This window comes from Mastacembelus armatus, chromosome 3 (assembly GCF_900324485.2).
Source record: "Mastacembelus armatus chromosome 3, fMasArm1.2, whole genome shotgun sequence".
Taxonomy (NCBI): domain Eukaryota; kingdom Metazoa; phylum Chordata; class Actinopteri; order Synbranchiformes; family Mastacembelidae; genus Mastacembelus; species Mastacembelus armatus.
Genome location: NC_046635.1, coordinates 4,238,909 through 4,253,272, shown reverse-complemented (window position 1 = coordinate 4,253,272; position 14,364 = coordinate 4,238,909). Strand labels below are relative to the sequence as shown.

Genomic DNA, 14,364 nt, shown 5'->3' with positions numbered 1-14,364 from the left:
CTTCTCCACCCCGTGATAAAGCAGGTTGTGAGCTAGTTTTTTAAGCTTTGCAGATATATTCACATGCACATGCAGAAAGTGTTATTGTGTGCCTGTCATATGATGATGTGTCTGAAAGGTGCAATTGAGGTTTTACACACACACACACACACACACACACACACACACACACACACACACACACTAGTTTTTCGCAAACACCAGCCACTCGCCCAGCAAGTGCAATCATTGCAAGGTTAATGATTTCTGGTATTGTGCGTGGGTCCTGATGATTTCTTTGTGTGAGCTTGTGTCCCCCCTACATGCTAATGCTCTGTGTGTCAGATCTGTGGGGTTCATGCACTGAGTTACTGGTCGGGATGTTTGCTCAGTTGAACTGTAGCATGGAGAAATATTTAGTGTACTTGTGTGCTGGCATTGTACAGACACATTTCCTGTTTGCACTTGTTTGTGCTCAGATCACTATTGTGGTCATCAACTATAAACAACAACACACAATAGAAACTTAAGAGAAATAAAATCTCAGCTATAATAAACTACACAAATGACAACAGATAAAACTCCAAATAAAAATGTTTTGTTTTTTTTGTTTTTTTGAAAACTTATCTGACATTTCTGCAGTTTAGTTTCATATTGGTGGACTTTTCAGCCAGTACTAATTAAAGCTGCAGTGATTACTCATGAAATTAGAAATCAGCAACAAGTTTGAACATGAATTCACTGTTTTAGTTCCATGTTTGATGAAAAAATAAAAGGATTCTCCAGTTTTATCTCCTCAAAGTTAAGCACTCAATTTTTGTCACAGGTAAAGCTAAATTTGATGTTTCTCTAACATTCATTAGATTAATCAAGAAAATAATGGTAAAGGAAAGAAATACTGTACTAGCAGTGACACACGTGTAAAACTGAAATTGTCTAATGTAGTTTGTGGCCTAAAATTCAAGATGGCACAGAGTGCAAAAAAGGACACAAAGCAGACGACAGAAAATAATTAATCATTACTCCTGTCCATAAAATAAGAAGGGAAATGTGTGATGAACACTGGAAAATATGTCGCAGCAGAAGTGAGAGTATGTGAAACTAGTAACCTGTACTGATCAGGACTTTCTCAGAAACCAGAGCCAGTGTGCCATTTTGGAGGCCAGTGTTTCTCCTGACAGATAAAACAGCCCATTCAGAGCAGCTCGGCCAGTGGCCAGTTCCAACCTGTCCCTCCTCATCAAATGGGCCTTCGTGCTGCCTGTTTCCTTTCATTATGGCTCCACTGCAGTCGACTGCTCTGAGCTGCAGCACGGCTGCACTAACAGGTGTGTGTTTACAGTGAAGGTGAGGGTCATTCGGAGTGTGTTAGAGAGACACAAGCATGCAAGTGTGGTTTGCATGTTTCGGCAAGTTGTGTGTTTTAATAACATCTCGGCCAGATGTAGTAGTGTCACTCGAGTGTAGTGTCAGCCTCACCCTGTCTGTGAAAACACAGGCATGGAAACAAGCTATCTTCAGTGTAGTGCTTTATTTTTAAGTTATTACAATAATAGAGTTGAAAAGTGGAGTTTCATTGTTTCCAGAAGCAGAGTTCTCGTTATTTTTCGGCACACACAATGTTAGATGACTGTCACTTGGAGCATTTCCAAAGTTTGGATGAGCATGAAGCCCTCACAGTTTAATTATCACTACAAAATATGACCTCATTAGAATATGTCTGGTTCTTTGAATGAAACAGCAAAAGGTACAGTCTGGACATGAATGAAACACTTTTGATTCTTCTGTGCAGACAAAATAAAAATTTGAAACATTAACATCAGGTATGAACTTCAGGCTCCTTTGTTTGCACATTTTTTGTGTAAGCAAAACAAACGTTTGCTTCATTAATTCTCAAGTTATTGTGCTTACAAATTAAATAAATCATGTTAACATACCTGCACCAATAATACACAGTACAAACAAATGAGATTGACATTATAAGCTTCAAGTTGCTGAAATATTTGATTCCTCAAAAATGGTTTGAATATAAATTTTCATTGTTTGCACAAATTGTTCGTATCCTGATTACAGTGGGTGCCACCGTCACGGAGGTGCAGTGTTTACACAAGGTTCGCTAGTCTCTACATGCATCAGTAACTCAGTACACCGTCACAGTCTTTAATTCAGTGCCCGACCTGAGTAATTATTATGAAATGTGCAGGTACTATGATAGTGTGCAGAATAAGCTTTAATGAATAGCTAAACCAAATTAACTAGTTACCATTTACCTTGGCTTGGTATAACTTCACCAAGGAGTGAAATGTTCACTTTGCTCGGTTATGTGTCTCCTGTCTTTGCAGAAGTTAAAGACTTTTTGTTAGGAGAAATAGGTAGGTCCGCTTTGTTGATGTACGCCATTTTTCTCGACTGAATTTTCCAGCTGCTGCACACGCAAATGGTCTGTTTGAACTGCCAGACAGTGATATGGTTCCCTCCGTTTCACACTGGCCCGTGCACAGAGTAACAGTACTTTGGCTGAATTTTATCTTCAGTATTAATGAATCATTCTAGTCATAAAATGTCCAATCTATATGTGGCACTGTGTGTGTACATGCCTCTCAAACTTTAGTTTGAAACCATCATTGTGAGGACACAGTGGCCAGTCCTCATAACTTCAAAGTGCTGTTTGAGCGTTAACACTCAGTTTTCGGGTCAGAATGAGAATTAGGTTTGAATTCATGTTGGGGTTATGCAGGTAGTTGTGACTGGTAATGTTAGTGGCTAGGTAATACATTATGTCACAGTGTCCTCTTAGGTCAGCTAAGGGAAGACCAGTTTGTGTGTTTTAGAGACTCTCAGATAACGTGTCCATCTAAGCTTCCACCTCCAGCCCACCCTCCCCCCTCCCTTCTGTCTTTTCACTGGAGCTGTGGAGAATTTCATTTGGTTTGGAGCCTCAGCTGCTCTCTCCCCATCCCCCCACCCCCTCGTCCCTCCATCCATCATTTTCACCAGCTCTAGACACAGCAAATAATTACCCTACACACTACTCTCTAGTCTGACATGAATCTACCAAACATATTGGCAGAGATGAGTTACCATCATTTGAGTCAAGCTCAGTGCCACTCTAAGACTATGTCCTCAGTAAACCGACTAATGATAAAAAGTGTTTAATATGCTCCAAGCTTTAATTTCTGGTCATTTTTATAAAACCCTTTCCTGCTGAAAGGCCAAACCAGCAGGATAAATGTCTTCTTCCTCCTCCTCTTTTGGTTGGCAGACCACAGATCTGTGTATCACAGACATCTGATGACGAATGGGATGCAAACAGCTAGGTCCTAGTATTAAATGAGCACTGATGCTCTGTTATTAAATGCCATAATATCGATAAGCCCCAGCGTTATTGGTTGTGTTGTCAGTACTGGGTAAACTCAGCCCTAAGACTAACCTAAACCTAATCCTAAAACCTCAACCTCTTAACTGAAGTTGTGATGACTGGCCCAAAATGTCCACACAAGAATGGTAGCAGTGAAATGTGTCCACACAACCATATTTAGATGTCTACACACACACACACACACACACACACACACACTGCAGCACTGTGCAGTGCACACACCTGTGGAATTCACTGCGTAGGCATCCAGTGAAAGTCCGTCACAGTTTTCTTCTGCTTAGTTTCCCCTTTGTCTCAGGGACTGAACTAAATGACATGAACATGGATTATTGATTATTGCCAGTGAGTTTTTATGGCTGCATTCATCCAGCATTCATGAATTCAAGTCAAATTGTTGTTCAGAAACCTACAGTTTACATACATACTGTCAACATTTTGATTTTTTGTAAGAGGAAATGAAGCAATGTAAATTATGGACAGATATTTTATAACTGTGTTGAATGAACCATTAACTATTTACAGTGCCCCGAATGCTTAGATTTAATAAGTGGTCAAACATCCTTTGGCAACAATAAACAGAGTGGACTAGAGCTGCACAATGTTCAGCAGGAATATTGGATCATTTATCTTCACAGAGCTGCTTCAGTTCAGAAAGTACATAAAGCATTAAGCATCTCGGTTGGGTTGAGGTCTGGGATATGACTAGAACCATTTGAAAAGGTGGATATTTTGTTTGAAGTTATTATTATTCCTGTTAGGGGTCATTATCCTGCTGCATCAGCTGATTTCTACTCAGCTTGGCTAGCAGGTGGCCATCCTGACATTATCCTGGAAGATACCTTGATAAACTTGGGAATTCATTTTCCTCATGATGACAGCAGCTGTCCAGGCCCAGAGGCAGCACTGCTGCCCCAACTCATGATGCTCCCTCTACTGTAACTCACCATTTGAATGATGTTTTCATGTTGGTATGCAGTGCCCTTTCCACACCATACCCAGCTCTGCGTCTTCTTCCCAAATAATTCATCCTTAGTTTCATTAGGTAACAAAATGTTTTCCCAGTATCGCTGTGGAGTGTCACGATGGACTGTGGCAAACTTCAGTCGTGCAGTGATGTTTTTTTGAAGAGCAGTGGCTTCCTCTGTGGTGTCCTGCCATGAGCATCATGCCTCATGCAACCATACTCCATGATTTGCATACGACAGGCTCATGAACAGAGAGCTTATCTAGCTCCAGTGATTCCTTTAAGCCTTTAGCTGTTATTCTGGACTTTTTTACCTCACTGAGCATCAGCTGTGTGCCACTGGATTCCTCTGCCCACTTACTGGACGGGTCACCACAGCACTAAATCATCCCCAACTGTGGACTGATTACTGCATCCAGTGGCCCAACAGTGTTTCACAAGTTTTATGGCTTCTTTTTAAAAGAAGCATCAAGTCACAGCAAATATAAGTGAAGTGAAACATTTTCTATAAGATGTTTATTAAAAAAGACTAATTTGTTGATGACGAGAGACACACAGGTCATGCCAGTTTGCTTTTTTGTCTTAGTTTGAAATGATGCTTTTCCAAGAGCAGTGCTTGTGTGTTTAATGCTCTGCCAGTGGAGCTGAACAGGGAGTTTTGATTTCATCCTTTTCCATCTGTTCTTGCTCAAAGAAAGATTAGAAAGTTCACTTTTGGAGAAAAACGAACATTTGGAGCTGTCGTACTTTAACAGCTGGGTTGCGTTGGTGGAGGCACCTGCTCTGCTCAGTGCCATGTCATTTCCTCTGCAGGTAGCATGGTTACCAAAATAAATTTACAGGACTGTGCAAACCTCAAATGTTTAGCTACTGATCAATAATGTAATATCATTAGGGAGTCATCTGACAGGTCCCAAATTCATTCAGCAGCATGACAATGACCCCAAACCTACAACCATAGTCATGAGGAACTGAAAAACCTTGTATCTGTTTACTGCATATGTATGAGCTTAACTGATAAATGCAAATAGTTCATCGTATCTATTTTAAAAGCATCATCACTTTCACTATGTAACACTTTCACACACTATTCTGCTTTTGCTACGTATGTACTTAGCCTAGATATTTTGATAAATTCGCTATGAGATAGAATAATTTGAACAATTTTAAAGATAGAATAATTCATCTTAGGTCGATCAGAATAAAACTGAGCAGTGCATCAAAAAAAGTCTTGTCAGAGATCTTAAAACCAAATTCAGGGAGGACAATCCTGATTTTAGCATGTCTCTCTTATTCAGTTCAATTCCTTTATCCAAGAAAGCTTTTTTAAAACTGTTACACTACAACTAGTTTTAAAGCTTGTGTTTGATCAGGTAGCAGAATCAAGCACTGCAGTCTCCACTTCTATAGTCTGTAGCTTCTGTTCATAGGTTCCCAAAGCTTTATTGGAAAAATTCCCACATTGAAAAAGGTCATTACTGATGATGAAAGAGAAGCTGAGTTATAATTCCCTCCTCCTATCACTTTCTCAGTTTTAGTTGAATTCACTGACATGTTTTATTACAGTTAAATATAAACCATGCTGGTTAGGGTTAGAGTTACTGTAGCAATATTTTGGTGTCTGAGTTTGTATGTGTGGTGATAAATGGGCATGTTTAATGGTTAACTTTCCAGTCATGCAGGCGTTTTAGTGTGAAGTCATAAGGTCACTAGTTTATCAAGTTTGCATCGACAACACGTCGCAGTCTCTTCCCTTCCTGATGAAGCTGCAATGGGTGTGTGTCTCTGCTGGAAAATACGAAAGGATTTTTCTTTTTTTTGCTCACTTGTTTTTCTTTTTTATCTAAATGAGTTTTGGTGCAGTTGTTGGCCTGGAGGGATTTCATCATTCTGGGTTTTTCTGGGTTTCAGTTTCAGTGTCATGTGCTGGTCAAAATGTTGTTTTAACGGCCTTTCTGTTCTCATGAGAGTATCACTGCTGGATACGGTAAATCCTCTGGTCTCTGGGACCTTTAAATGTACGGTACATTTATGTCACACGCTGGTCGATTTAAGGCAAAAATCTGTGCTTCAGCTTTAGAAAACCTACACTGGTCTGCATGATATGTGTGTTTGTGTGTGTAAGAACTCCCCAGCTACCACCAGCTATTCTCTTTGTGCTGCATCCTCTCTCCTCCTTCGTTCCTCCTTCCTTTGTTGCAGCTTTCCTTTGCACCTACATGTCAAGCTGTTTCGGTTAAACAAAGCAGTAGAGCACATTCTCACAAAAACCTGTTTTTTTTTATTAAAACCTGGGCTTTTCAGTGCAGTTGGAGTGCAGTCTGAGCTGTGATGGGTTGATGCCATTTTTGTGTTTCTTAAGTAAGCAAAATAATACAATTTGAATAATAAAGTCAAAACCATTTTCTCTGCAATGTCTTTAGGGGATAAGTAAGCAGCAATCAACTGTATTCACTGCTATTCTGCTATTAATATAGTAACAGTATAATGTCGAAATTCCTCTGACATTATTTTAAAGCGTTTCATTGTCTTTTTTTTTGTAATTAAATTTTGGGTACATTTTCTAAATGGAGATGAGGAAAATTCTTAGTTTGGCAAAGCTGAAATCACAGACACATCTATAGTTTTTGCATAATGTAAACAATTAGGCAAATATTTTTATGTCCATTGATTCATTATTGCAGATAATAAGCAAATAATGCCTTGTGTATAGGCTGTCTGTGTTTAGTAGAGCTCAAATGATTAGTTAGTCCATAAATTGTTAATAGAAAAAACTCCAAAATTAGCTGATTCCACATTTTTACCTGTGAGGATTTAAGGCTTTTCTTTGTTATGTGATGCTTGAATGGCTTGAGAAGCCCCCTCCCTTCACAACCATCTGACCTTGGATCAGAGGAGACTGTGTCCTGGACGTTTCTTTGACTTTCCAAAACAGGCAATCCAACATTTAGAGGTAAAAACCTAAGCTGGGTTTCACCATCTCTCTCTGGCTTTGTTTTTCATTTTGCCTCATTTTTCATATGAACAACCTAGTGCAAATGTGTGAATGTCTTCCAAGAGAGACTGTTGGACAACAACACTCTTTCAGCTGAGTGAAGACAACAAACAAATCAGTATTTTTGTCAGTGTATGACTTCTTCGTCATATTCTACTTCAGGAGAGTCCGACAGGTTTCGCTCTGTCTGAGTTGGAATGACGGCGCCATCCTTCTGTCTAGAGCTAAACCTGTTGAAATAGATTTATTAAATTCAGTGACAGTAAATTTTAGGGTGAAAAAACAGACTTGTCAAGTAAATGACCCTGTAAACAAAGCTGGGTGTAATATGTCATTTAGTGATTGTTGACCAGGAAGATGGAGGAGTTTGGAGCAGAGTGATTGACGGATGGAGAAGCTGAGTGAGAGCTGTTAGCTATTCATCTTCCAACACTACGTGTTCCAATGTTTTCTCCTTTCTGTTTGTTTTCTCTCTTTTTTTATGAAGCCAGAGGAATGTTACACATCCGCAGTGTGGTGGAAATGTGTGTGTTTTGTATGTGTCAGGTTTATGTGAGCCAGGTTTTGTGCTGGTGTGTGTTTGTCTCTCTTTTGTGTGTGTTTGCTTTGTAGAGAAAGTGGTTAGAAGGCTTGGTGCGTGTGCGTGTGTGTGTGTGTGTGTGTGTGTGCGCGCGTGTGTGCGTGCGTGCGTGCGTGCATGTGTTTATGTTTGTGTTAAGGTGTGTGTGAGAGTGAAATGGTGGGCAGCCAGTGTCATAATTTTTTCACATCTCCCCCTCTTCTCTACCACATGCATATTTCATGGAACTGGTCATTTATGTCGCCAGCAGAGAGCTCTTTGGCCGCAGCCGTTTATTGTGTATGTGGCACTATGTGCTGCCCAAGTGTGGACATACCAAGCAGAATACTGTTGGATTATCTAAATAATCTTCTGTCAAAAATATCTCTGAAAGTTGAAAAGCCACAGGCAGGAGCTGCCTGCATGCTGCACCTGTGATTGAGCTTTGTCATCTGCTGTAAGAGCCATCTGTGTTTGAGTGAACTGTTTTTATAACCACAGATAAGAAATAGATCAGAATTGCATTCACATATGGGTGTCTGCATCCTGATTTGTTTTTTCTCTCAGTGAGTCAGTAGAAGTGCCTCTACCATATGTCAGTAGTGACAAAGGACAAGGACAGATCTATGTCTTGACTGCTAATTGTGCCTTAATGTCACATACATTAGGAACTTTGTTAATGTGTGTGCGTGTGTGTGTGTGTGGCAGCTGTATATATGCTGCAGTGTTTTGATCTGTAAACAGCTTCCAGTGCTCTGTCACTTTGAGCAGCGTGGATCTTGATTTGAGTCCAGGTTGTCTGAAATGGTCCTTTGCATGCAGGAACTTAACAATTTGAGCAATAACCTGAGTCATAACCTGAACCTTGGAGTCATATCACTTGATTGAAAACACTGTTGTTGAAAGAACTGAATCAATGAATCAAGCAGTTGATCAACAGAAAAATGATGATTACAAATAATTGTCTAATTGTGCCATCTAAAATAGTGCAGCCAAATACTCTCTGGTTGCAGTTTCTCAAATAAGAGAATATCCAGCTTTTTTTCTTCCATACATCTTTACAAAAAAATATTTTGGACTGTTTATTTTGGTTTAGCAAAGCAAGACATTAGTCGACAATAGACTATTGATGGGACAAAACCTTCTGTGACATGAACTTAGTCTCTGGGAACCTGTGAGGGACATTTTTTACTATTATTATTTAGTATTCTCTCCTGTATAAAAAGGCTACAGCAGGACCAACCTCAGTTCATGTACAATTTGTTAAGTGGTTGTAGCAAAAGATGTAGTGCTAATATTTGTTACAGATTTTCAAACCATTTCAGTTGTTTGCACCTCTTTGTTTTCCTTCGGCATATTGTGTTGTATTGTTTGGTCAGTATCTGTGTCAGTATATACAAATCCACAAGCCATCAGTAGAAAACTGTGTATGTTTACACAGGTCTTCCAACTTGCTGAATTTAAGCTCTTCCTTTTTGGTGTTTGTTCTTCTTACTGTCTCCACTTTGGTTGTTTGTCTGTGTAGGCTGTAACTGGAAGTGGTGGTATTTGTATTTTCCAACCATTGGTCTCTTTTTGGCTGCATAGTGAATTAGTGCCATGCTGCACAAGAGCAGTCCTTGTGCTGATTGGCTGAAACTAGCCGGCCCAGAGTAAGGACTGCACACCGTCATCTGGGGTTTGTTGGGCCCACAGACTAGAAGGCCAGGATGAGGAATGTCAGGAAAATGTTGCTAATTATAAAGAAATGTGTATTGAATTAGAATCACTGATTCACTCTCACATAGGACCAAGAAAGCACCAACTTCTACCAAGGAAGTTTTGTTGCATTTTTGCTAAATAAAATGTCACAAATCAAAATCAACACTGATAATAGATCATATGTTATTGAACATTATGTTTGGTTGTTTATTGTGGATCCCTATTAGTCTTTATTGTGATGAAGACTATTCCTCCTGAGGTCCACACACACCAGACAAACAGAAACAGACAGAACAGTACATAATTTCTACATACATACATACATGATTGTCGTTTGTCTTGCCCTCTGCTTTACCTAAAGTGTTTTTCATGGCTTCAAATCTTTCAAATGCTGTGTGTCATTTGAGGCACATATTGCTTTGCTGCACTGGCAAGCGGTGAAATCTAAATGTGCAAAAGTGGAACAGGTTTTACAGTAAACTGCAGTACTTTTGGGGTTTCAGTTCCTTTGAAATCTGCCGTTAATACGTCAGTTTTAATGATATAATAAAGTACTGTGGTTGGTCTGGGGTGAGAAGTTTCTTTCACATGTAGATCACTCTTACTAAAAACGAAAGCCATTTTTTTTACATTTAGATCACAAGAAGCAAAGTCAGTGAGTGAGGTAACGGGTATTTCTTTCCAAAATTACTTAAAATTGCTTAATGTGGTCTGCATTTTTATATTATTATGCATTAACTTTATTCAAATGTATTGCTGTGGATCAACGATTTTAAGCCATTGAGCAGTTGTAACTCTGTGGATGGAAATGGCTTATATGAAATCTGTTCTAGCAATGAAAAAGTTGTGTTGGTGCATTATAGTGTTTTTGTTTTTCAAGTCTAAAAGTCACTGCTATGGCTAGGTCACTAAAAATAGCCTTAAATAATCATATTTGTCATTTTAAATGTCAATTAAATGCAAAACTCCAGAGCAAGCCAACAGGGATGTGCATCATTATGAGAACCTGAAACTAAAATCTTGAAGTTTAATCTTTTGTATGTACATGGAGATAATAAGCACAGTGCCTGTGTGTGTGTGTGTGTGTGTGTGTGTTTGTGTGTGTGTAATTGATTAATGGAAACTGACACAATGGGCGCTAACAGGCCTGTGTGCTTTGTCATTTAAGGGGTGTGTGTTTGTGTAATTTTTTTAGTGCTGCTCTGTCATTACAGGAGATGAAGGCAGGAGGTTTGTACAAAATATCCCTACACATCTACACTGGAGGTGTGTGTCTGTGTGTTAGTTTTGAGAAGAAGCTAATTTAATTCAGTTTTGATAGGCTTTCTTTCTTTAAGGTCTGTGTCCTAGCTGTTATATGCCATAATACTGTCATTGTGTCACATAAGTTGTGGTTTAATTAAAATGTTTTGGACTCACCTGGATCTTAAGATGGTGCTAGACTGTTGTGCTGTTTTCAGCCCTGTGTATTTATTTCAGTCAGAGAAAACTCATAAAAACGAAACATTAAGAAAAGTTTATTTTGGTGGATATTCAGTCTCTCTGGCCTCAGACTGTAAACAGCTGATCATTAGTAATAATGATAATAACTGTTGTCTTTCCTTTGCCTTTGCCATGAACCAAGATTAAATTCTGTTGAAAAGTCAAAGTATTTTCTGAAAGAAATCATCTGAAACTATTTCCGATTCCTGTGCTCAGCCTCTCTCCACCCAGAGCAGCTTAAGTTTTGAGTTTCATTGTTTTTACAGGGAAGGTTTTCAGCCAGGCTGCAGCAGTATACTGCGTCCAATTGTAACACAACAATTAACACCTTGAGTCTGCCCAGAGTCCTCAGAGGAGGACAGGAGCTGTTATCAGTTACATGCCATCATAATAATGTAACTATGTTTTTGCTGTTTGGCCAAATCTCTGATACCCTCTCACCTTAGATTTTTTTTTTTTTTACATGAGCTGAGTCTTCAAGGCTTTAACACTTCAGGAAGTTAGAGTTGCAGAGGTTATAATTCATCTTCACTGGATTTGACTTGAAAGTAGAAGTTAGTCTAGATATATATTTGGACAAATGATCCGGTTAATTGAAACGCTGCAGGCATCCAAGCAGGATCTATACCGTCTGAACTGGATGGATGCTGTGATATGTCACAGACCTTCCCCTCATTCCTGACATAAACACATTCGATTCTTGACGTGGTTGACAGCAGGTCTTAACTTGTTATGAGAGACCACACACCAGCCACTGCTGGAGTTTGGTTCAACCTGAAGCTGAACCTAAATAAGTGCAGGAAACATTTTTCTCCACACTCTTACTGCTTCAACTCCGCCTCTGCCGCATGTTGATCCTTGTGCTGAGCCACAGAAAATCCTTTCTTGAAAAAAGTTTCTTGCCTGATTAATAAAATGTGATAAAAAGTAGTAATAGTAGTATTTGGAGTATTGGTATGTAGTATGCTGATCCAGCCTGCAGGTCTCATATACATGTTGGTAAATGAAATGTTTCCAGTGTAACAGGTTCCTCTATTTATGATTTATAAGCAGTATGTAAACATTATACGGGTCTACAGATGAGAACTAGTCTTTCGAAAAATCTGGCACATCAACATTTGATTGTTCATTTGTGTAAAATATAAATGAATGAAAATGACCTCACCCATCGAGAGATAGTTTTTTTATATTACATATGATTTAATATATCACTATTTAACACAATATTGTTATTCATTATCCTGTGGATCTCCACTTAGGGATGCCCCTAAGAAGTTAGAAGGTGCATACACCATGTATTTCTTTAATGGGTCAGGTTCCCAGTGGCAGAAGAGGTAGAACAGCAGCTCAAATGTCCAAATGAGAGTAACACAATCCCGCTTTCCTGGCTCTGCTCTGGGCTTTTCTAGCTACTGATCTGCTTCTGTAACATCTGAAGTAGGAAACTCATAGTTCATTCCTGAGTAGTTAAGCCTCTCTAGTATGTGATTTCACAGTGTCTAGTACCCAGTTTCATATGATTTATGAAAAGTTGATATTGGTGTACTTGAAGAGTTAATGTTGTTCTCATTCACTGTCTCTCTCACAGCAAATGGTGATGAGCCTTCGGGTGTCGGAGCTGCAGGTGCTGCTGGGCTACGCTGGGCGCAACAAGCACGGACGCAAGCATGAATTGCTGACCAAGGCGCTGCATCTGCTGAAGGCCGGCTGCAGCCCCGCTGTGCACATGAAGATCAAAGAGCTCTACAGACGGCGCTTCCCTGCCAAAATGGTGTCCCATTCAGAGCTGGCCTTGCCTGGACCACACCACCCAGCCACAGCTGGAGTGGTTGGAGGAGGGGGTGCCGCTCTCCCCGCTGGCCTCACACAGCTGGCATATGAGGGTCATGCCGGTCACGGTGGAGCCCCATCGCCCGCTGCCTTACTGCCCCTCTCATTGCTTGGACCTGGGAAACATGAGTTGACTGGACTGACGCACCACCTGCCCACCTCAGCCACACTGCATCCAGTCCACCCAGATGTCAAGCTCCAGAGGCTGCCCTTCTATGACATGCTGGACGAACTCATCAAACCAACTAGTCTAGGTGAGGAAATGTGTGTGACTGTGGTTTATGTGTGTTGGCTTTAAGGGCAGTAATGGTAGATGGACACCTTTAATCACTATATACTCATATATTCCACCACTGGAATTAAAAGTTGTTTATGTGCCTGCATGCCTGTGAAGAAGCTGTTTGGAGCTTGAACTTTTGATACTTCTACAAAGATCTGCTAAAATGGCCTGAACATAATAATTCATACCCTTACAATTAACTTGTCACCCTTAGAAGTGTTGACATATAAGTTGATTATAGTGCTATAACTGACCTTGTAATCAGTCTATTTAGATAAAGAAAAGTACTCATTGTGCTTTTGGTATCATTGTGTATTTGGTATTGTAAAGGTCAATGTAAACTCTACAAGAAAACCACCAAACAGCCTAATCTTGCTGTGACCACAGTTATTAATGTTATTAAGAAATGTAAGGTCCATGGCACCGTAGTCACCCTGCTTGGACATGGCCTTGATATGAAAATTGGCCCCAGATTCAACAAGACAGTTGGTAAAAGAACCAAGGAAAATTTCCAAACAAGCTGACATCAAGGTACAACATTATCTAGTCACAACATACAGTTTGTCACTTTCTGAGTGAATATTTATATCAGCATATAATAATCATGTCAGCAGCCACAGAAAACTCTGCTCTGCTGTGTAAACAGGCTCCCTGCCAATGCTGGTGTTGTGCTGCCCGCTAATATTAATTTATTAACAGATTATCCTACAGAAATACTGTATATTTTATACATTTGTGACAAGAGTTGGGAGTACACAAAGGCCATGCTTGGTTCCCAAAAGGTGTCACTTACCTATTCTTCATCCAAATAAATAAAATCTGAAGAATATCTTCTCTCTTACTCTTGTACTGCTGCCAGGGCGTTTCATATTTGCTCAGGTGCCTATTTCCATTAGAAAGGAAAAGAGTCAGCATTTAGTCACCAGCTTGAAATCAATATATTTTTCTTCTGAAGGTAATTTTGAGTGACAATTAGGCAGCGGATCAGTTTCACTGTTCATTTGAGCTGTATAATGGCTCTTGCTTGATATTTACATGGTTACATATGGACTGTAGTGATCAGATTTGTTTGGGGTAGGCCAAACTACGCTGCCACAGAATAAATTGTATATGAAATTAAACATATATGTTTCTCGCTGTGAGAGCAATATTACATCGTCTTTATAGAGACACAAAATATATAAATTAATCATTG

The 14,364-nt window shown here is 39.6% G+C and overlaps 1 protein-coding gene across 2 annotated transcripts in view; it reads left to right on the top strand.

Annotated features, from left to right (window-relative positions):
- The window catches only part of LOC113137883 (E3 SUMO-protein ligase PIAS1-like), a 43,700-nt gene that overhangs the window by 7,998 nt on the left and 21,338 nt on the right, over positions 1-14,364 (top strand). For both annotated transcript variants that reach the window (XM_026319823.1, XM_026319822.1), the window contains exon 2: positions 12,648-13,143. In XM_026319823.1, the coding sequence (XP_026175608.1) occupies positions 12,648-13,143 (496 nt within the window). The remainder of the gene's footprint in view (positions 1-12,647; positions 13,144-14,364) is intronic.